At 41.5% G+C, this 22,750-nt stretch overlaps 1 protein-coding gene and 1 non-coding gene across 4 annotated transcripts; both read right to left on the reverse strand.

The window, feature by feature from the left end:
* Positions 1–385: 385 nt before the first annotated feature.
* PPP1R8 (protein phosphatase 1 regulatory subunit 8) lies at positions 386–17,854 on the reverse strand. Of its 3 annotated transcripts, XM_027109499.1 has the most exons (7): positions 17,710–17,854; positions 15,757–15,817; positions 10,972–11,125; positions 9,447–9,667; positions 7,717–7,861; positions 3,338–3,402; positions 386–1,850 (listed from the first exon to the last, which is right to left on the reverse strand). In XM_027109499.1, exons 1-7 carry the CDS (start codon positions 17,763–17,765, stop codon positions 1,497–1,499), a joined length of 1,056 nt encoding a protein of 351 aa, XP_026965300.1. In that variant the 5' UTR covers positions 17,766–17,854; the 3' UTR covers positions 386–1,496. The 3 variants fall into 3 exon arrangements, with proteins under 3 accessions (XP_026965300.1, XP_026965301.1, XP_026965302.1); XM_027109500.1 differs by lacking the exons at positions 9,447–9,667; positions 15,757–15,817 and adding an exon at positions 9,726–10,204 and having other exon boundaries at positions 17,710–17,733; XM_027109501.1 differs by lacking the exons at positions 9,447–9,667; positions 10,972–11,125; positions 15,757–15,817; positions 17,710–17,854 and adding an exon at positions 7,960–9,427.
* On the reverse strand, positions 14,020–14,185 carry LOC113622523 (small Cajal body-specific RNA 1). The gene has a single exon (XR_003433564.1).
* Positions 17,855–22,750: the final 4,896 nt, after the last annotated feature.

The raw sequence follows: 22,750 nt of genomic DNA on the forward strand, positions 1-22,750 counted from the left end.
GCTGAAATCCCTTCTAAATGTACTCATCTTTAGCTTCCTTTCACTCCTGTGCCTCCTGAGCTATAGCGCAAATGCATGCAGCTGTAACCAGAGGGCAATGGTTACACCCAGGACAAGGGCCTCAAAGCCCAGTCTTCCTCGTCAGACCTGCGGCTCTGCCTCCTGATGAAGGGCAGCAAGCACTTCTTAACCCACTTTGCTCGCTGAGGCTTCAGTCTGGGGACTGGAATCTCTAATTAGAATTTCCACGTTCATCAGGGGGCATCTTTATTTGTAGTAATAAAATGGGGACAGAGCATCACCTCCCAAGCCTGACAGCTGTATTGACAAATATTCCCTAATGGCAGTAGAAATAGGTGATGGCAACTGAATCACAGACTGCACCCGAATGACAAAAGTTACGTTTAATTTACAATGTAATAAAGGTTACAGGTAAAAAGCTACACATAAAGCGTGAAAAGGCCTATTACACAAATGTACAAATCTCTGTACAAAGCTCACATCAATGTGTCCTACCTTCGTCTCCTATGTTTGTTAACCAGGTCTAGTCTTGGAGCTCTGGACAACGAGAGCTCTCAGTCAAGGGGGGGAAAGAGCCTCCAAATCAACATCTGAAGATGTCCTCTTCGAGATATCCGTTACTTCAAAGTAAAATCTTTTCCTTTTTAATTGAAATTGCTCTAACTGGTCATATCCTTTATATTGCCTTCATAACACACTTGAAAAGGAAAGTAATGCCTTAGAGAGTAGAGGACAGTACTCTGGAATCAAATGAGAAACTTCAGCAAGTAGAGTACTCAGGTTTGACAAGAAAAACAGGTAAAGTTCAAACAATACTGTAAGTTTAAAACTATCAACCTGTGTCTATGGCACTGGTCACAGATGAAGAAAAATCAAAATGTTCTCATTCTAACAGAAAGGACAAAAGAGAAAAGCCTAACTACTGGACCTCAAAACCACCGACCCAGGAAAACTTCTGAGTTGTTTTAAACCTTAGCTTAACTGAAGCATTCTAAACCCTCTTGTTAACCTGGAATCCGTGGCAACCCTTCCGCTACCTGGGACTTGCAGGATAGTAAATATAAATCAGGCTGCTAAACCCACAAAGCTGGCAATGCTACTGTCACCTCCACAGCTCTACATTCAACCTGAGGGCCTGGAGTCTCTCCCTGGGGTAAATAATTTTTTAAAAAGTGATCCTAGAAAGAGGGAGAAAAGAAAAAAGGAGATAATGGAAAGAGTGCAAAAGAGCCAGGGCAGTCTATTTAAAAGGATGTATGAAACATTTCTCTTCAATGAAAGTGTTCTGAAGACAGGTCTTTCTGGGATACTTCAACCCCACCCCCAGTTTTAATATTACATGGTTAGGACCCCAGGAGACATTCTGAAAGACGATACTGCACACATGGAAAGTTTTTCTCCCTAATTCATTAGCTCCCCCATCACCCTTCCACCCTGTTCCCACCCAATCCCACCCTCCTCCATTACCAAAAATATCAAATCAGTAAGGAAGGTGTGGGCTTCTTGCCCGGCCAAGCCTCTTTTGCATATTTTTTCTTCTTGGGTTCGTTGACAGCTTCAGGGTTATAGACGGCAGGGTTTGGTGCAGGGTTCATGGTCACTGCTGACGGCACGACGGGAGTCAAGTCCACGTCAGGAGCGAGGTTCGGGTATGGCATGGGCAAGCCACCGATGAGTGCTGTCCCGTGGATGCCATGCGGCTGGGAGCCGGCTTCACTGTGCGTGGGGGGCAGGCCCCCATAGAGTCCTCCACTGAATGCAAAGTTCTGCATGCGCCTGTTCCCTGATTCCTCCAGGCCCAGGGAGCCAGGGCCCTCCACCCGCTTCTTCTGTGGTTTATAGAGAAGACAAGAAGTGAGACACAAGAGTGCTGTTAGCCTGTTCTATTGCAGTCCTCGAAAAACAGGGGAAGGCCCCTAAACCTCTAACTTGTTTTGTTTCTTAAACAACCCATCTCACTGTCCTGAAATCTCAGGGTTTGAAGAGACCTTACAGTGGTCATGTAACATCACGGCTCCCGAACACTGCCCCACACAAAGTGGTCACCATCCTACATCAAACTGAGAAAAACGAGGCTAGTGTGTGAACTTTTCATAAAGTAAGATTTATCCAGTTTAAGTGACCATTCTTTACCCTAAGGTCATAATCCTCCCTCTCGTTTTCAATGTTAAAATGCCCTTTCAGGAATCAGAGGTGATAATAGATGGAGTAAGTATTTCCATTTTTCTTTTTTGGGGGTAAAATAAAAAGTTAGTATCTTCCTGTTGGGCACCTAATTTTTAAACATTAATCTGAGAGCAGAACAAATCTGTAGTGACTGAAAGCAGCTTACTGGTTGCCTGGCAGTGGGAGGAGACTGACAGCAAAGGGACACAGGGGACCTTTCTGGGGTGATGGAAATATGTATTTTGATTATGGTGGTGGTTACCCAGGTGTATGTATCTGTCAAAATTCAAATTATACTTTAAAGACAACAGAAAATTCCAAAGGGTGAAGAAAAAAGAGAAAAGTGCCCAAGGGGAAATGTAACACAAATACTATGGAGTTGTATGGAAAAATTTCATCTTATACTTTTTCACACTGGACTAAAGTTCAATGAAAGATCCTCCCTCACCCCTCTACTCCTTTTGCATGAACTTGACACATTTTATCAATCTATTCTAATATATTCTAAAGATTTTTAAAAAAATAAAACTCCCTATAGCATCTCTGACCAGCATCTTCCAATCACATTTGAATACCTCTACTAATAGGGATCTACTTCCAGGGGCCACTTGCTCCCTTTTGGAGCCCTAGCTGGCAGGTGGTTCTCCACATGTTGAGCAATCAGAACACCTCTGTAACTTCCACCTCTTGGTTCTTCAACAGAGCTGCTCTTTAAACCTAATCCAATGTGGGCTGGCTTTCCTATCTGTGCCATCCCCATTCACAAAATAAAGATGTGGTAAAAGCCAGAGGTGCCATGCAGAAATGCAACAATGTCTCTTCTTTGCCAATAGCTTACTTTGAGTCAAGAAGGGAAGGTTAAAGAAAGGTGGGTCTCTCTGCACCCTGCTGGGAGGTAAATTTACAGACCCACATCACACCATAATTTACATGCAGGATCAAGCTAGCTGGTCACCTGCAGCCTCTCTATGGCACTCCAGGATCCCTACACATAGATGGGGTAAATGGATTTCCACAGTATGAAAAATGGGAAAGGAGCAGAGAATGTTTTAAAATTAAGCACACACTTAACACGTACCTACATATAAAAGAGTGGGTTTTTAAACCAGACTATATGACATTTCAAATACTGTCACAACATGCTTCCTACCTTGACTGGGACCACTGCAGTCTGCACCATGTTCCGGAAGCGACCAACTGAGGGATCCACATCCTCTGCAAAAAGACACGAGGGCAGGGTTAGTTCAGTAACCAGCTGGGAGGATTAAAGTTATAGGGCTCAATGCGAATAAAGCAATCACAGTCATTCATATTAAAACAGTAAAATACAGCTAACACTTCAAGTGTTTACTGGGTACTGTGTTAAATCCTCACAACAACCCTACGAGGTAAGTACCACTACAATAAACATTTAATAGATGAGAAAACAAACTCAGGCTTGGAGAAGGAAAGTGACCGGCCCAGTCACCTTGCTGGAGAGGAGCCAGGATATAAATCTAAGCAGCCAGAAACAGGCCTGTGCTCCGGACTATGTGCTACACCGGCTCCCCCAGGTTCTTTCCCATTCCACATACCTCCCTCTTTTGAGGGAAGACATCAATAATCTCATGTTAGTGATAAAAAGAGGTCACACACCACATACCTTGCTAACACCCGCTCATTAGCAAATAACAGAATTAGGATTCAGACCCAAGGCTTCTAGCTTAACTTCGCCTTTCAACCTGAACAACTGTACATAGGCATACCTTGTTTTATTGAGTTTCATTTTACTGTGCTTTGCAGATATTGTTTTTTTTTAAAAAAAAACCAACAAATTGAAGGTTGGTGGCAACCGTGCATTGTCAGACGATGGTTAGCATTTTTTAGCAATAAAGTATTTTGTAATTAAGGCATTGTAAAGAAACAAGTACACTGCTTTTGTAGACATAATGCTACTGCACACTTAACAGTTTACAATATAATGTAAACATAACTTTTATATGCACTGACAAACCAAACAAATATGTGTGACTAGCTTTGATATTCACTTTACTGAAGTGGTCTGGAACCAAACCCACAATTCCTCCAAGGTATGCCTGTACAATTAAGACTCACTAAAGGATCTGAAGCCCCTGTCCAGGCAGGGTGGGACCGCGGCTCCCTTTCCACAACTTATACACCACTATTGAACCCTACGAAGCTTCTAGCTTCATTTATTCACTGTGCCAGAAGAATGCACTAAGACCAAGTAAGGGACATGCTTGTAGTCAGTCAGTCTCTCATTTACTGGACATCAGGCACGGAAATAAAGAACAAGACACCGTCCTGCCTGTAAGGAGTTCACAGTTGTAAAGCCAGACAGGCTAGGATACAATGGAGGTGCTTGAAGAGTGGTGCAAAAATAGTTTTCTTGGAGCACAGAGGGGAGATTGGGCTGGATCACCTAGAATGAACAGTTTTCTCACTGAAGACTGAGTGTGGGGAAACAGGCAAGCATAGACTTATTATCATTACTAGAAACACTACTCGAGGGCCCTTTTATCTTAATGCAGTGGCAGGAAAGGAGCTGCTTCCCTAATAGATGTTGTTCACCTTATTTTAATGTGTTGAGGGCACTTGCTATTTAAGAAACACTCTTGTGAGTCCCTTTGGAATACAAGGATTCCTTATTTAACTTGAATAATTAGTCCCTGGTTTATTTGTTTTAAGTCTGGCTTTTCACATATTAGGGTGCCTCTAAGGAACATACCCTGGAATTATTTTCACAAACAATCGATGTTCAATGAATGAATAGCTTCTATATGGAAGAAGAAAGAGGAAAAGATATCCAGGCTCATCAGGAAGGAGAGGTCTCTAAAAAAGGCACCCTTATCTTCTCTCTCATTACCGTAACAGCCCTGCTCCAATCATCCCTTCAGGAAAGCTAAATCAAGTGCAAGAGCAACTGGAGCCCAAGAGGCATGGCTAACGGGGTATGTGGCCCACAAACACAAGAGGCCTGCGGAAGTGGGGGCTAAGCCATCTGGGGGACCCTGTCCTGTGCTGGCTGAACGGTGCTCAGGCCTCTCACCCTCTCCTCATTCTCTAGCCATTCGACTCCTAGAGAGGGGGTCTGCCCATTGCAGGAAATCTCTGCTCCTGGAAGATCTACTGAGAAGTTTCTTGCTAAGTCTACTTCTAGTATAGGAAAGTCTGCATAGGTAAAGGCAAAAGGGGTGGCGGATGATGATGAGGACAATGGCTAACACTTACCAAGGGCTACTGAGTGCCAAGCACAGATATGAGGTATTTTCACATATATTAATCATTTAATCTCTCCACCAATCCTGAGACCAGTAGTCATGTCACTGGCCAGGGTCAAAGAGCTACTAAGCGGAGAGGTGGATTTCATACCTAGGCCCTCTGATCAGAGCCCACGCTCTTAAACACTATGCCATACTCTGTCTGAACATACTGCCTTAATAAAGCTGCAAGACAATAATTTTCTTTTTTTTCCTTTTTCTTTTTTTTGGGCATGCCGTGCGGTATGTGAGATCTTCGTTCCCCAACCAGGGAGTGCAGAGTTTTAATCACTGAATCGCCAGGAAGTCCCACAATAATTTTCAAGGAGAAAAACAGAACATATCAGACCCCAAGTCCTGAAAGAGACTTAACAAATTATCTAGTTCAGTGATTCCCAAACTGTTGGCTGTTCATCAGTACAAACAGGAGCTTATTAAAACTACAAATGTCTAGGTCCAACCCCTAGAAACTCTTATCTGGCACTCAGAAATAAACTTCCCAGATTAGTCATCCAGCTCCTGCCCAAACATTTCCCTTGGGCATTCAGTACCTTGAGAAGTAATTCATTCCACTTCACACATCATCAAAAAGTGAACAAAAGTCACTAGAATGAATGCCCCAATCTCTTTCACAGGAATTCTTTTAATTCTTCTTCTAAATATAAGAAGGATTTGTTGTTGTTTTTCATGCTGAGCCAAATATTTGCTACTCACAGGCTCTGGTTTCGCCTCCTCCGTCCTCCCGAAGGTCAGCCTTGCAAACATCCACCTCAGGGTGCCTCCCTCCAATCTACTCTCCCTCATGTACAGCTCCCAGCATTTAGGGACCACTTTCCATAGCTGGGAGTCTCCTTCCCTCAAGACTACATAACACATTTAGTACTTAAGGCCATGCTTGCATTTAGTAACACATTTGGGTGAGTTCTGCTCAGAACACAGGCCACCGGGTTACTGTCCCCCATTATTCTATTAATGCAATTTTAAACTGTACTTGATTAGTTTCCATATCCCCCTGATGACTCAGACTGCATTTTTAACTAACTAAAATCCTTATACCTTTTTTTTAACATGAGCTGTCACTGGAGCAGATTTTCTCCATTTAAATAATTGACATTCTGAAACTAAATGCAGGACTTGAAAGTTATTCTCACTGCATTTCAATTTGGGATATAAAAGCAACTTGTTAGTCTGGGATCCTTGTTTCCATCCATGAAGGTTTATTTTCAAACAAGATTTTTGGAATCCCAATTCCATCTTCACTGTATAAACTGCACCTCCCAGCTCCATGCCATCCACCTCCCAGAGTACTTGAGATATAACATGAGCCCAATAAACGAATGGTGAATGATGGAACAAATGGGTAAACTCAATGGCCTTCCCAGAAACTGATGCTCTCATCTTGCTGACGTTTCCATACAAACTATCTATAAATTAGGATCTTACAGAGGCAAGTCTTCAATGCGATTAATAGTAGCAGAAAGTTCTCCAATCTTAGAGTTACCAATCATACATGGAACCCCATGACAATAGTGTCTGCTCTGACCTATACTTAAGCTCCACTATACCTGGATCAGCAAAGGAGAATTACAGCCTTCCTTCATCTACTTCTTTCACACTGCAACTGGATAATGCTTGAGTTTCAGGGCACTCCATCAATGTACAGGCATACCTTGTTTTACTGCACTTCACATATACTGAGTTTTTTATAAATTGAAGGTTTGTGGAAACCCTGCATCAAGCAAGTCTATCAGTGCCATTTTCCCAACAGCATTCACTCACTTCGTGTCTCTGTGTTACATTTCTGTAATTCTCACAATATTTAAAACTTTTCCATTATTACTATAGTTGTAACAGTGCTCTGTGATCAGCAATCTTTGTTGTTACTATTGCAAAAAGATTACAACTCAATGAAGGCTCAGACTAGCATGGTTAGCATCTTTTAGCAATAAAGTATTTTTTAATTAAGGTACGTACATTGTCTTTTTTAGACATAATGCTATTGCACACTTAACAGACTGAAGTTGTGTAAACGTAACTTTTACATGTACTGGGAAACTAAAAAATTCATGTGACTTGCCTTATTGCAATGCTTGAACTGAACCCAAAATATCTCCAAGGTATGCCTGTTCTGTACAAAAATATCTCCCCTCAACATAGCACCTGTTATCCTAAACCTTGTACAGAAACATTACAACTGACCTACAGGCTGTGTACACTACTCTCTGACATCACAGCTTTTTCATCAGAAAAAACTAGGAAGATACCTCACCTGGGTTGATGATCTCATCATCCTCACTAAAGGTCACCCGTGAGTTCTTCCTCTTCCTCTTTGGTCTCTGAATGTCCAGATTCCCCTCCTCAATGGTGAGAGTGGAAATCCGCTTGTTGTGGGCAGTGTTGAACTCCGTCAGGTTCTGGGACAGGGTTCACACAGGAAAGACAGGAATAAGTACACAAGGAATTTGAAGGAGAATATTACCAAATAAAGGGCAGGAAGATATTAGGAGCTAACCTTGACCTCTCCACACAGATGAGATTCTTTTCTGCATTCAGAAAAGATTCATTACCGTCCCTAGACAGCTAATACCAGCAAGCCTCAATTTGACAGAATGTGGAACATCTTCATTGACTAGTGCGGCAGTGATATTCAAAAGGGAGTGAAGGACCTTGAGATGAAGACAGGTCATCTGTGCAAAAACCCTTGAGTTGAGGTTTTGGGTTTTTCTGAATAAAGTTTATCATGTCTTCATGCTGAGAATTAAAAGAATACAACTGGGAAGAAATCCAAGAATTGTTTTTAAGTAACAGAGACGAGAAAGGACAACTGACAGCTTCTTTCCCAGTAGCTCTCTCCTTTAAAACTTGTAAGGACGTTACCAGTGCACTGAATATCTGGCATTAATGTTGTCACTCCCCATCCCTTCATCTGGCCCCATTTCTACTCATAACTATCTATCCATCTCAGTGATTAACTTGGCCTCATCACTGCTGCCTGCCTCTTCCCAATCACCTGGACTTATTCCAATCTGTACTGCAGTTTGAGACATCCCAAATGTCTTGAGAACAAGGACCCAGAGATGACCTAACATACTGAACTAAAAGACAGGAAGGCATGGAAGCAGCCTGGAAGAGAATGTGCAAGAGTGACTGCCAACCAGGTCCCTGGCTATCAGGCTACTTCTTTAGAACAAAATAACTTCTAAGTTGTAAGACTGCTACTGTGCTTTTCTTCCTAAGGGCTGGGAAACTGTCTCGGTATACAAGAATAGTAAATGCATGTGGGTGGTTAAGGACAGGCTGGCGTTTGATCTACCTGGATAGACCAGCCACACCAATGCAGTGATAGACACGTGAAGACAAAAGCTACATCACAAACTACTGGGGTCAGCTCTAGAAAAGAAAACCTTAGCACATTAAAATTAAATCTTGTAAAATTCATGGCCTTCAGGGCCGCCAGGCCCAGAGCAAAAGTAATCAAGTTCTACTCAGAAGATTCTTGGGCTGACTGGACAATATCAAAAACAGCTACATAAATGAATGAAAGCTTCAACCTCTGTGAGCTAGTGTTGTTCAAACAAACTTTCTGGATGATAGAAATGTTTTCTATCAGTGCTATTCAATATGGTTAGTCACTAGCCAAATGTGATTACTGAGAACTTGGAATGTGGTTAGTGGCTACTGCATTGGACAGTGCAGCTCTAGAGAAATGTAACTCCCAGCCTTGGCTTCTAACATCCACTGAAAGTGCACAAGACAACCATAAAGGTCTACTGGCAGGAGACCCAGTCTCCTAGTTAGCCCTGGTTATACATAACCAAACCCACAGAATGCAGCTCTCCAAGGGCCACACCACACTGCCAAAGTGGCAAAGGCTTATCACTGGGCTCAAGAAAACCTCCAGTTGCTAAGTCACTGGCATTTCAAACTACACAGAACAGCTACACACTGCAAAAGCCAGCGTCCCAAAAGACATAACAATGACATAGACAATGGAATTACATCAAGCTCTGTTTCTTCCTCTGGAAGCCCCAGTAAGCCCTTGAGTTCATCATCCTCTCCACCCATCTTCTCATCTCCTTTCACAGCCGATGGCAATGTCTGAGGCTTCTCACGCAGAGTGTATGCCCTTGTGGATGCACCAAATGAGACCGTGGAATCGATGGGAATTTGCTGAGGCTTGTGAGGCTCCAACCGAATGTGACCCAAGAAAGTGCCGTGTGCTGGGAATAACCAAATCAGAAATGTAAGAGAGGAAAACAAACAAACAAACAAACAAACCTGAGTTGTAGAAGGGAGAGTAGCTCCTGCCAGCACATCAGTTTTGCTTTTTAAAATGGAAATGGCACTGGGTCCACTTTGCATCCCTTGTCATGGGTCACAATGAAAAGGAAACTCCTTCACTGAATCTTGAATCTCTTCAGTGGATTTCTTACACATCTTCAGACCTGCTGTTACCCCACATAACAAATACCACTGCTTGCTCTCTGCTGCCAGACAGGCTTGGCTCCATTCTGGATCCAGCAGGAATGGTTCCAACCCAGCAATAGGCATGCCCGCTAAGGCAGGAGACAGGAATTGCTATGGTCTGACCTCTCCAGCCCCAAGTCTAAGGAACATAGAAATTGCTGGCCTGGTGGCAGTTATGTTTGGGGTTTCCCCAGGATAAGAAATGAGGTTGGCTGAAACAGGTGCAATATCAATGGCAAGGCAAGCCAAAATCCTACTGGAGAGTCTGGATATCTTTCCATGTCTGCATTCTGCATATTATGAAATGGAGAGAAAAGATGAGATAAATTTGCAAGTAAGTACTTATGAGACAATGCTCTCCAAAACCATTATATAAGCATACTGGGGTGATGTGTGCGTGTGTATGGGGAGCGGGGAAAGGAGTAAAACACGATCAACCCAGGAAGCAGATCCTTTACATTTCAAGCTGTAATTATACATAGGCAAAAATGAACAAATTTCAAGGCCCCATGCAGTCAAGTCTCAACTGCATTTCTGGGATTATCTTTGACAAACTTGAAAATCTTATTAGTTGGAGTATGCTCATAGAATTAAAATTGATATTATTAATATCACAGCAAAATGTAGCTGGGATAAAGAGCCCATTATAAAAAATTAACTTTTGGTCAAAACAAGTTTTGTTTTTTTTTTAATGTCCTACTGTACTACAACTCTACTACATTAATGGAGCTAATCACAGCTTCTGCTTAAATTGGACCACAATCTATCATGGGCCTATAAACACATTCCTTAGTTCCTGGATGCTTTTTCTGTTCTCTGTATATACTTATTGCTCTCTCCAGGAAAGTGCTCCCCAAAACCCTCTTCTCTCTCCAGTCATCAATTATTCCAGTAAAATAGGAAATATCACAGGAATAGAGAACAACTAATTTAAAAACCAAACATAAACTTCCTTGATAAGCAACAAAACACAATTTCAAAACTGAAGAACCCAAAGAGCATTTTCACACTACCCAAAAGACAATGTGTGAAATAGGATGGGATATGAGTTACTTACTACTGTTGAGATCTATTAAGAAAACTCTCTTCAGATGCTTATGGTAGACCAAGGCAGCGTGGACCCGAGAGCAAGACTGGTGGTCAATGGTAAAGTCACACAAATCAGGGTTTCTCCCAAATAAGTAATACTTCTTCTCATCAATGATCAGTTTCTAAATAAATTAAATTAAATATTACTTAAAGCTTGTTTCAACAGGGTTTAGCAAAAATTCTTCCAATAAACTAAGTAGAGCATCTTAAGATAAAATTCCTTGTCAAAGGAAATATTTATATTTACTATTATTCTTCAAGATAAAGAGCTCAGAATAATTTACGAACATTGGGGGATGGATGGCAATTAATCTCCCCAAATGTAGTGGTCAAATGTTTAGTGTTGATATGAAAAGAACTTTCCTAATCGTATTAGATGTAAATGGCATTCAAGAGTGGTTGTCTTCTGACCATTGGAAATTTAAGATTTCACTGAATCTTAATTTTAGGTCAAGCAGGAAACACAAAGCATGCCTATAAAGTAATAAGACCGCTTTTCAGAAAAATATATATTCAAATGAAGATTATCAATTGGTTCAAAAAGGAAGGGGATAGAAACACCTATCTATATTCTAATCATGCTGCCAGAGACCCAGAGTATTTCTGGAACCCTCTTTAGAAACTAGAATTACATTAGACATCATTGTATGAGCCTCTAAATCTAACTTTATTGTCCCATTTCATTTTGCCCACAAAAAAGCATTACTCAAAGTTAACTCTAAATGAGTATTTGCTGTGTCCAAATACGGAACAACCTCACAGGGCAAAGATTTTCCAGGTTTGGGGGTTAGGGGATGTAGGGATTAAACATTTATTGAAGAACTATTATTGCTAGGCATTTTTAAGTATTATGTCATCTAATCCTCAAAACAACTCTGTGAACCAAGTATCACCTTTACTGTTAAACATAAGAAAATAGATTCAGAGAGATGAAGCCACGTATCCAAGGCAGTCCAGCTGGTTAAGTAGCAGATCTGGGGTTTAAACTCAGGTGTGAAATGACCTGCAATGCTAACATTCTAAACAACAGTGCCATGGGTCTGAAACAATTCTGAGAAGAGCTCCAAAATGTTTCTAGCCACTGCTGTGGTACTGGAAAAAAAACTGTATAAGGCCCCAATATAATAGCAGAAAAGAGGATTTCGCAGACCAGCAATCTATTATTTTAAAAATTGTAGGGGGTGACATAGTATTGTTAACTTTTCTTTTGCCATATGAGAACTATTTTTTTAATTGTCACCAATCAGTATTATAATCATTTTATGAAAGATAGGTCATTTTAACAAATAAGTAAGAAGAGGGATAAAGGACCACTCTTCGTGCTGAATTTATGAAAAACTCACTACACTGTCTTTATTTTTCTTGTAGCCCATGATCAGTAAAGCCTTTGCCACAGACTGGTTGTAGACTGGGCCATCATAGATGAAGGACTCTGGATAAATTTTCGCTAACACTGCTTTCAGTTCTTAAAGTCTACAATATGAGTACTTGAAGAATAACCCTCATTCATATACATTATGTTGTTCCTTTAAGTTTTGGGGGTTTTCTTTGGCTGTGCCACGCGGCTTGCAGGGATTTCAGTTCCCCCACCAAGGACTGAACCAGTGCCCTCGGCAGTGAAAGTGCCGAGTCCTAACCACTGGACCGCCAGGGAATTCCCTGTTTTTCCTTTAAACACAAGGTCTCACTAAGCTCTAGTTCACATTTCACACTATGCTCCTTCTAAAATCCCTGAGAGAAGACAACACAAAGTTGAGTAGGGAAGTATAGTCAAACTAGGATGTACCAGGCTAGGAATCAAGAGGCTTATATTTCATTCCTGGCTATGTCATTGAATCCACAGTGGGCTACAATTCTCCCCTATGCTTTATGTAGCTGGTTCTGGTTCTTACAAAACCAGAAATACACCTCACGTACTAATAACGGTTAACAACTGCTGAGTACTTATGTGCCTATGTGCTATGAGTTTTATGCTATGAGTTTTATGCTATGTCATTTCATCCTCACAACCACTCTGTGAAGTAGGCAGGCACTATTATTCCTATTTTTATAGATAGGAAAAGTGAGGCACAAAGAAATTAATTAATATATGCAAGTTCACACAGCTAGATATTTATAAACTGGATTAGAAATTTCAGGTTTGTCTGACTTCAGAGTCTAAGCTTTTTAAACCACTACATTATATATTTTCTTCACTCTTCCTGCGTCAAAAAATCCACCATATGGCAAAAAACATTTTAAGGAATGAACAAGTACTATGGGTCACACTCTTAATTGTTTTTTAAACAATCACTTACCCAGTTCCTTCCCAGCTTAGCCTTTAAGGCTCAAAATAGGTATGGGGGTCACCTCTGGGAAACCCTGTCCAACAGTGCCCACCTGCTGCTGGCAGAGCTTGTCCCAGGCCCCTAGTGCTAGGGAGCACCAAGATTCAACAACAGCCTGACAGCTCAGTCACACAAGCATCCCCATGTCTGCTCAGACCCAAGTATTAAGATTTGGGTTAAAAATAAGACAATGCTTCAGAATTGAGAGAGCCCTGAAATTTCAGCATCTTATTCTCTCTAGATAATATCTATGCAGGTTGAATCTCACTGCATTTCTCATTCATATTTATGTGCACATAGATTATGTCCTCATAAGCTTAAATTTGCTAACCAAAGTGTTCACAGGCTAGACTTAAAGAAACAGTACATAAGATCACCAGCACTTGGGCTCTAATATAAAATTGACCACATTTCTATGATTCTAAGCTGCCAGTACCAGCGATTTAGGTGTTTAGAGGGGAAAAAAAAGAAAGGGCCTCCAAATTAAATATATACATTCACTATTAAAGGCATCTCAATTATAGAAATGTGAAAATGTAGGGGAAAAAAAAGTATGCCTCAGAAGCAAGAAAATGTGTGAATTCTTAGACAATATGCTTCTTCTGTCCAAGTGAATGAAATAATGCATTGGTCTTTCAATAGCCACTAAGCCACAATTTCTTAACTAGCTATGGCTAGTACCATTATTCAGTTGTGCCTCTGAGTTATAACTCAGAGTGTATCTTTACACACTGGGCTTAAAAGACTCATGGCTTTTGTTTTAATATTGCACTTCTTAAACCCAGCTATCACAACACATCACAAGCCTCTGACATAAGGCTAGGACATAGATAGCTCGGTTAGTATCAAGTGCTGCCTAAATCCTTAAAAAATAAGCACATCTCGTGTCTATTCCTCTCGGAAACAATACAGTGATGTCTAAGTATTGTAACATGACAGTTCTGTGGCAACTCAGCACACCTAAGAGCACTGAAAGAGAACATTATCACTTAATGGAAACCAGTAATTAGAAGGATGTTTGACAAGTCAGAGTGCTTTGAAAGTATAAATTATTTCGCAGAGGAATATGACATTATCATTAAAGCTAGCCCTCCTTGTCTGTTTCTTCCTGTAGTAAACTAAAGATTTACTAAATTCTGGTTATATATAAAAAAAGACTCCTATATGTCTATTTAGCAACAATATTTTATATGTGTGGAACAGTCTACAGTGTAACAAAACAAAACAAAACAAAAAATATTTTAGCTAACTTATTCCCTTGAATAATCTTGGTACTCTGTAATCTTTAAGACAGAAGAACACATGACAAAGGGGCTCTAAGTGACTGGCTCAGGGCTTGATGAATTAATAAGAGAATTCATCACAACTCATGCCTTAATACTTTGCAAAATACGTGGGTATCTCTACAACATCCTGAAAGTGAAAACACTGTATTTATAGAACATCCTGCAGGAGACCTCAAAGATAGCTTTTCATTATGGAGTGCAATGTTTTTACTATATATACCAAAGAAAAATAACTGCACTCAATAATAGGGCCTTGAACTTAAATTCTATCTGAGCAAGCAAACATAAAATTGGTTGAAGACACAGAGACTCACAACTCCACAGTCAGAGTGGGCTTAATCTCCATCTCTTGGTAAATAAATGGTAACATAAGGATTTAAAAAAAGTACACAACCTAACAGCTAATCAAAATTCATGTTCTCTTGAAGTTCTATGTGGTTTTCATTCTAGAGACTTGTAGAAAAGCTGGAATTCTGCTCAACTTGTCCTTTATAGTACTTATTTCAATTATAATCATGCAAATTTTTGTTTGATTCTGTTGTTCCCATCAGATGATTCCTTTGAGGACAGGAACCACATTTGTTCTGTTCACTGCTATAGTCCTATGCCGAGCACAATGACTGGCATATAATAAGTACTCAGTAAATGTTTTGAATAAATGAATGAATTTTGTCACCATTTCCATTCTCTTTTTTGAGCAAGTATCGTAGTTTACTATCTTCTTTGAAGAGTTTTGGCTTGAATCTCATAAAAGCAACTTAAAAGTTAAATTCAATCTACATCATTCACTTTCTTCTTCAATTACTACAGATCTTGCACCTTCCATACAACTCCACATACTCAGAGAGAAGGAATTCACCAAGTTATAGGGCATCCAGATTGACTGAGGCCTACAAGGCCATGATCTACTAAAACCCTTCATTTGGAAGGTGAGAGGAGTCACAAAAAACTGAGTGTCTGTGGAGATACATGGTTTTAATGTGTTATATCACCATGTGCTTTTAATAGAAAAAAAAAAATCAGGATGAACGAAAGTAGCATTTCTGTAAAACAAAGCACAGGAGAGGAGGTGGAAAAGTGAGTCACTGGCAAAAATCTTTAGTGTGGTGGGAAAAAAAGGGAAGACATGTACTTCCATACCTCAATTAGCTTGTCTCCTTTGACTACATCCAGATGTAAACCAGGAGGGGGTTTACCTGCCCTGAAAAATAAGTGTGAAAAAACATTTTCAGGATGAGTTTGTAGATGCTATTTACAATCATTATCCCATTCAACACTGTAGCTCTCTTACTAGCCTATAATTAGTTCACGTTCAAGCAGAAATGCCATCTACTTCACTGTTATTATAGCTCCTTTCTACATTTGACACTTACTTCCCCAGTGATTCAACTGCTCTGAAACATATTTTAGTGGATCTGTATTTAGAGCAGCACCAAAGAAACCCATATTTTAGCACTGGATTATCCACCTTGGAGAGAAAGCAGCACAAAGACTGCAAGTACTATAGCTGGGGTTGTCTGGTCACTTGGAGTCTGAATCTAAGATTTGCCACTACCATTAATTAATACCATATAAAGGCAGAATAAATCAGTTGGTGTCTGGGGCTGATCAAGACTAGACTCATCACAGAATAAGCAGAGGGTACTGTCCTGAGCTCTGAGTCCAAATCAGAGAAGTGTAATTAGGGAGCTAAGGCAATCCAAAACTATGCCCATGAAACCAGGTACCAATAAATACAAGACATATTTGTTAACCTTGAACAGGTCATTCTACAATGGCATGGGTAAGGGAACTTTTCTCTACACTCCTGTAACCACACCATCCAAGGGAGATACATGTATGTCAAAGCACCTAACACAGTGCCGGGTGCCTAACAGACGCTGAGGAAATGGTAGGTGATCTTATACAGCCTCTTCTAACTATAAGTTTACTGTCCTGGCCCAACTTCTGAAATCAATGCAGCAAGGAACCAAAATGGACACAGAATTTGTAGACTGAAGCAACTGGGTGTTACAAAAGTGCAGAGGGACCCAGAAAATAGCCACACATTCACTTGCTTCCTGTGTTTGCTCCTTTGAAGTTTGAAGGATGAACAATCTTGCCAGAGTCCCTACATATGCACACACAAAAATGCACCTGTTTACATCTAACTTAAGATGCAACACAGTCATCTCACAATCCTGACCCAACTCCTCTATGGAGGTTGTCAGTAAGACAAGTGCATTGGACAAAAGCCCATTTTGTCTGGAAAACAGGGAAAGCCAAGTTATGTCTAAAACATGCTTTCTGAACTCCTACTACGTGCCAGGCTCAGGTCTAGGAACTCGGAATATAAAGATGCGTTAGGCAGCCCTTGCCTTTGAGGATCTCTATATAACGGGGGCCAGAGAGTAACACAAACAATACACTGTGATGAGCAGAAATAGCCCCAACTCGGATGGGTCTCCTTGCAAGGCAATTCATACGTATTCATCGTGTACTCTATTCAAAGACTAAAATTATTCCATTATTCCCAAGAACTTGCGAAAGGAGGAAAGGGGTTCATCCTAACAAGCAATGATGCCCTCTGCTGCCCGGCTTCGCGCTGGTCGCTGAGGCGAGCTTGGGGGTAGGTCAGAGCCGTTCCTGCCCTCAGGGAGCTCCCAGTCTGCGAGAGACAGGCAAGTGCCGCACCCAGGCTGCATCAACAACCGCGGGATGCGGGGCTCTGAGCGGGGCGCCGGGGCCGGGAAGCTAGCTCGTGCGCGCTCGGGACAGAGAGCAGGGGGGCAGATACGATGCTCCACAAGAGCACCAGACAGGAGTTGGGGTAAGTTCGGGGTCAAGGCCCCGAAGCGCCCCGGCAACCAGCTGATTGCCCGAGGGGCTGCCTAAGCGAGCGCCTCAGAGCCCCCAACTCTGGGTTTCCCCAGTTCCTGGGCCCGGGCTCCGGGTTCCCGGTTCCTCCACACGCCGCCCGGCCCTACAGACAGTTCTCCCTCAGTCAGTCCCAGGATCCTTGGGCCGCTCGGCTCGCTACGAGAAACGAGCCGCCCGGCCAGCCCTGGCCAGCGTAGTCTAGGCCACTCCAGCGCTGGTCGCCCCGCCACTCACCAGGTCGGGCAGTCAAACAGCGGGAGGCTAGAGCCGGAGTTCGCGGCTGCTGCCATCTTGCTTCTCCCCCTCCCATTTGGCGGGCCTGAAGCACGCCGGGAAACTGGAAGACCCAGAGGAGAGAGGCGGCTTCCCAGCAGCCTGTGCGTATGCGCGCGCGCGCCCACCCACGGACGCATGGACGCGCAGACGCACAGGGCGCTTCTAGTAGCGGGGGGAACAGGGATAGGGTTTTGAGGTCTTTTTCAGTGCTTGATAGTTCGCTATTTACAGAGGTCAGGGTTTTCCTTGGCCGGGAGTTGTTTGAGGAAAATGGGCTTGTAAGGAGGGGTTCGGTTTCCCTCTACGTTCTTTTTGCAAACACGCTCCCAGGCTCTAAAATGTTGCGACTCCACCCTTGCTCTGGGCCTGCCCCCTCAGCCTTTCGACCCCAGTCTGGAGAGAAGCTAGAGGGTAGAGCTCAGAGATTGGAAAACCTCCAACTTTTCTGTTTCTCTTCTTCCCGTCCTTCTGCGTAGAGCTGCATGCACCGTACTCCCTTCCCCATTGTAACCCAAATCCGGCACTTGAGAGCTTCTGTAGTTTATCTGGGAAGCTACCTTTGGGGGTCATCTAAACTCTGGACAAACAGGAGCCAGGGACGGATCCAACCAGATGGCAGGCGTCCAGATCTTCAGTGTGCATGAATGAAATGGTTAATCAAGTTGAGGCCCCTTTGGATTTTAAAACTTTGGTCATAGTGACTAGATAGTGTAAGGAAGAATTAGGATTCAGGCCTGCTTTAGGCCAACAGCTGGGTGAAAGAGACCAGCAGCAGGTCCTCTGGTTGTAATGGCTTATGTCTATTGAGTGCTTACCTATCTGTGCAAGTATATAGTTTCTATGAATCATCTCATTTAATTCTCACAACTCTCTTGAAATAGGTATTATGATTCCTGAGGGGTGGGTCAGAGAGATTGAGCTACCCAGCCTCACCCTAGAACAAGTGGTGAGTGGGATTCAAATCTAAATCAGTGTGATGCCAAAGGCCATGCTGTTTAATCATCGCTATCTGTCACATTTTGATGTTGGTGTGATCATATTAGCATGCAACTAAAGCCCAACACTTTTTCACTTTTGTAGAAAACATGGGAGGATTATCTGACCTTTTTTTTTCTTTCTTTTAAGGAAACCGAATGCAAAATTATTGTTCACCCATAAAGAGGCACTGACTGCACAGCAAGTTATCTCCTTCTATGGTGGAGTTATTTCTTTTCTTGATTGCTTGCTACTGTTCCTCTAGATTTTAAATCGAACATCAGCCTGTTCAAAAGAGTTTGCCCTTGGTGACATCTCTAGGCATCAAGATTTAGCTGCAGCATAATATTAACTTAGAATTTAAAATCATCAACTCTTAGGCAGGAGGATCACATTTTCTCCTGGTCTTCAAATGCACAGTGAACTCATCCAGCAAGGATGTTAACTGATCAGATCACTTTTTTTTTTTTGGCTGTGCCTCGGGGCTTGCAAATCTTTGTTCCCGGACCAGTGATTGAACCCAGCCCTCGGCAGTGAAAGCGCCGAGTCCTAACCACTGGACTGTCAGGGAATTCCCTCAGATCACTTATCCCACAAACTGGTTAATATCCTACTTTCCAGCTTTGTGATTCCAAAAATAGACTAGGCTGATAGCTCTAAACTTGGTTTCAGGAAACCAGGCTATAGCTTCCTCCTTTGAGCACAAGGACTTGATTCTTAAGAAAGAATTAAATAGTTTCAAGTGTTTTGAGTGTAACAGAAAGGAGCAAGGTGCTTGTATCTACAGAGATTGTGTGGGCCTTTAAGGTCCCATGCCCTTTCCAGGCATGAAGAGGTATTGAAGCCATGTCTAACTATCAGGGACCTAATAGCATCTTATGTCAGCTTTGCCTTTCAATTTCTCAGCTTCTGTGGGTGGTCTATTATTTATCCCTTATAATGCTGAATGTACACCCAAGAAACCTAAGCTATATTCTTACCCTTATAATTTTTTATTCCTTGGCCATGTTCCCTGTTTCCAGCATAGCTGATATTCACACTGACCTCTGATGTAATGGCACCTTACACTTTCCTGGGCCTTATAAAGCAAAATGCTCTTTGGGCACCAATGATGTCAATAGAGATCAGCAAACTGGAGGACAGCAGTCTAGGAAATGAACCTTTTGAAATGTAAAGACTGATGGGCTAGCTGCCTTTGGATTTTGGTATCTCAACAAAGACATTAATTTCTTAGACTTTGAGACTTCCTTAGAATAGAATCTAAAGACATAAGGAGCATATTGATATCAAAAAACTTCTTAGAACATCTTTTATGTATGAGTGATCAAATGGAGACACTGAAAAAATTGTGTGTTTGTGTAGAGATGGTACAGCAGGAGACTTCATTTAGCAGGGTGGTGAATGAAAAGTTTACAAGGTGCCAACAAAAGAATATTCATGAAAACTGAACAGAAATTGCCACTACTCCGCATTGTTAAAGCTTCATGAAAGACGTGGTGAGCAGGATAGTTTGTATCAGTGATGAATGGAGACAGTGTATAGTGTCTAAAGGTGTGGTTTTGAAGTCTGTGTGCTTGAGATCAAATCCTGGCTCCACTGCTCCTGAACTGTGTGCCCTTGGCCAGGTCGCTTACTTACTATGCCTCGGTTTCCTAATCCATAAAAAGAGGACGAGAAAAATATATCTCCTCGATAGTTTTGTGAGTGTAAGATGATAAAGGTAAAACATTCAGCATAGTAAATTGCTTGTAGTAAGGGCTCCAGTATTACCCCACAAATGACCATTCACATACAGAGCACTTCCTCAAGCCTCTAAATTCCTGCAGTATACTGCCATTGCTGGCCTCAGCTTCTTCAGTTGTAAAGCGATGCGGCTAGTCTATAGATGAGTGGTTCAGATATTCGAGATGTTATGGACTAGGGGAAAATAAGTATTATAGGGGTGTCAACTTTTATTTTGCCAACTGAGATTTTTAAATGAAGACTGTCACCTAACATCACCACCTTTTCATAATCTTTTTAAAAAGTGAGAAGGCCATTAGCTCAGATTCAAAGATGGTACTTTAAAAAGCCCACTATGTTATTTTTCTCATTTCTCCATGGACTGTAAAAACTTGGTCCTTAATCAGAGTCCCACATTAAAAATTCTATTATTTCAAGTTTATCTTTTAAAAATTAAGTAGTATATTGTTAATCAAATTTCATTTTGGATACGTATTAAAATTACTACTCAGTTGGCCTAAAAGCAGGATCAAGGGTTGGAATTAAAACCTTTCAAGCTATTTCCTGGCTAAATGGAGATTCTAAAGTAGTAGATGTAATTCATAGTACTGGAAAGCAATACTGAAAAATTCCTTGAAACCTAGGGATACGCTAAACATGCTTAGAAAAGGGAGGAAGCAGATTTCTAGCCCTAGGAAACAGGATAGAATGAAATCTGAGTGAGGTTCTGGTCTGCATTTAGTGACCAAAAGCAAAAGCTTCATTCCCATGACTGAGAACTGCCCCTGAACAAAAGAAGGGGGAAAAACCCAAAAAACAAAAACACTGAATGGAGGAGGCTCGGTATGTTTTAGTTTGCACTGACTGAAGCATGATTTCATTTTGATATTATTTTCCCAGTGGTGCAAGGCAGTGTATCACCACCCCTTAACAAAACAAAACAAAACCTACCCAGGGAGCGTTGGTCTAGCAGCTAGCAAGTTCTTGTTCTGGAACATTCGCAGAGGAAGTGGCCAGCATGACACCTCTACCTTACCCTATACTACAGTACTACTGTTTTAATTCACTTGAAGAGAAAACATTCTATAAAGAAAGGAGAAAGAAAGAGAAAAGGAAAGGAATACAGAGACAAACATACAGTTGGTATGTTCAGACCACATCCCTATGGTTTTTATAATCAAAGAATTGTATAATTTTAAGAGAACTACTGAGGAAACTAGGGGCCTATGGGTTAAATAACTTGTCCAAATACCTACAGCAAGTTAATGACAGAGCTAAGATTCCCCAGGCCTTCTGTACCCCAGTCTAGTTTCTGACCTCCAAACCAATGGTTTTCAACCATGGTTATACCTGAGAATTATCTGGAGCTTTTAGAAGTCTCTATACCCAGGCTATAACCCAAACTAACTAAATTAGAATCTTGTGGCACGGTCACCTAGGTATCAGTATTTTTTTAGTTTCTAATGTGAAGCCATGGTTAAGAGCCACTGCCCTAAACCATGGTGCCCTAAAGGTGGACAAAGCACAGTCAAGGAGGATTCTGTGAAAAGGTTTGTTAGGACCACTTAGCAGAACCTCTTGGTGACTACTACAAATTCCAGGCCATTGAAATTCTAGGCCAAGGTCATATTTGCTACCCATGACTACTATTACCACCACCATTGGATAACACAGAACAGAACTATGGTGGCTTCATTTTACCCAAACTGAAAGGTTTCGTGTTTTTTTTTTTTGTTTGTTTGGTATTTTTTTACAGTCAAGACTTTTTTCTTGCCTGGAATGTTACAAATGATGTATTCAAGTCCAACCGTAATTTAGAGCTGAAGGGGCAGTGATTGTATAACCAAGGAATTACCTCTGAAGCTGCTGCTTGGGCCACTTGATGCCCCAATAGCTCTATCCTGTTCCTCAAGGAAAGGACCTATTCCACCCCTAAACCAATCCTCACCTGATCTCCAGTCTTCTTGCAGGTCTCAATTTTTCTCTGGACAGCACATTACCCAATATCTACTGCATTAGGATGTTAACTCATAAAAACTTACTACAAAAGCTTTTCAAGTGTTTCTTTATGTGGGTGGAATGCTGCAAGAGTGCAAAGAAACTTATGCATTTAGCCCTGTTTCCCTGCTGTTCACATTAGTTTAGTAAAAGAAGATTAAGTAACATTAAAGGGAATGGAAGAAATAAGTATAAATATATCCAGGGTAGTGAGATCCTCTGATTCACTAAAGGATGAACTGAAATCGTCGGCCCAATTCACATTTATGTGAGAGCCTAGAGAAATTACTTTCCCTTTAACTTC

The sequence above is a fragment of the Aethalodelphis obliquidens genome, unplaced genomic scaffold, assembly GCF_003676395.1.
Source record: "Aethalodelphis obliquidens isolate GAN/ISIS:26980383/991018 unplaced genomic scaffold, ASM367639v1 scaffold9, whole genome shotgun sequence".
In the NCBI taxonomy this organism is placed as follows: Eukaryota; Metazoa; Chordata; class Mammalia; order Artiodactyla; family Delphinidae; genus Aethalodelphis; species Aethalodelphis obliquidens.

What these genes read in the sequence shown, in the direction of transcription:
- PPP1R8 (XM_027109499.1), bottom strand. Translation starts at nt 17,765, where the DNA reads ATGGCAGCAGCCGCGAACTCCGGCTCTAGCCTCCCGCTGTTTGACTGC. An exon ending in AGGAAGAAACAGAGCTTGAT is followed by an intron (nt 7,862 to 9,446) that starts GTAATTCCATTG and finishes ACCCTGTCCCAG; the next exon opens with AACCTGACGGAGTTCAACAC. An exon ending in CTGCAGTGGTCCCAGTCAAG is followed by an intron (nt 1,851 to 3,337) that starts GTAGGAAGCATG and finishes TATAAACCACAG; the next exon opens with AAGAAGCGGGTGGAGGGCCC.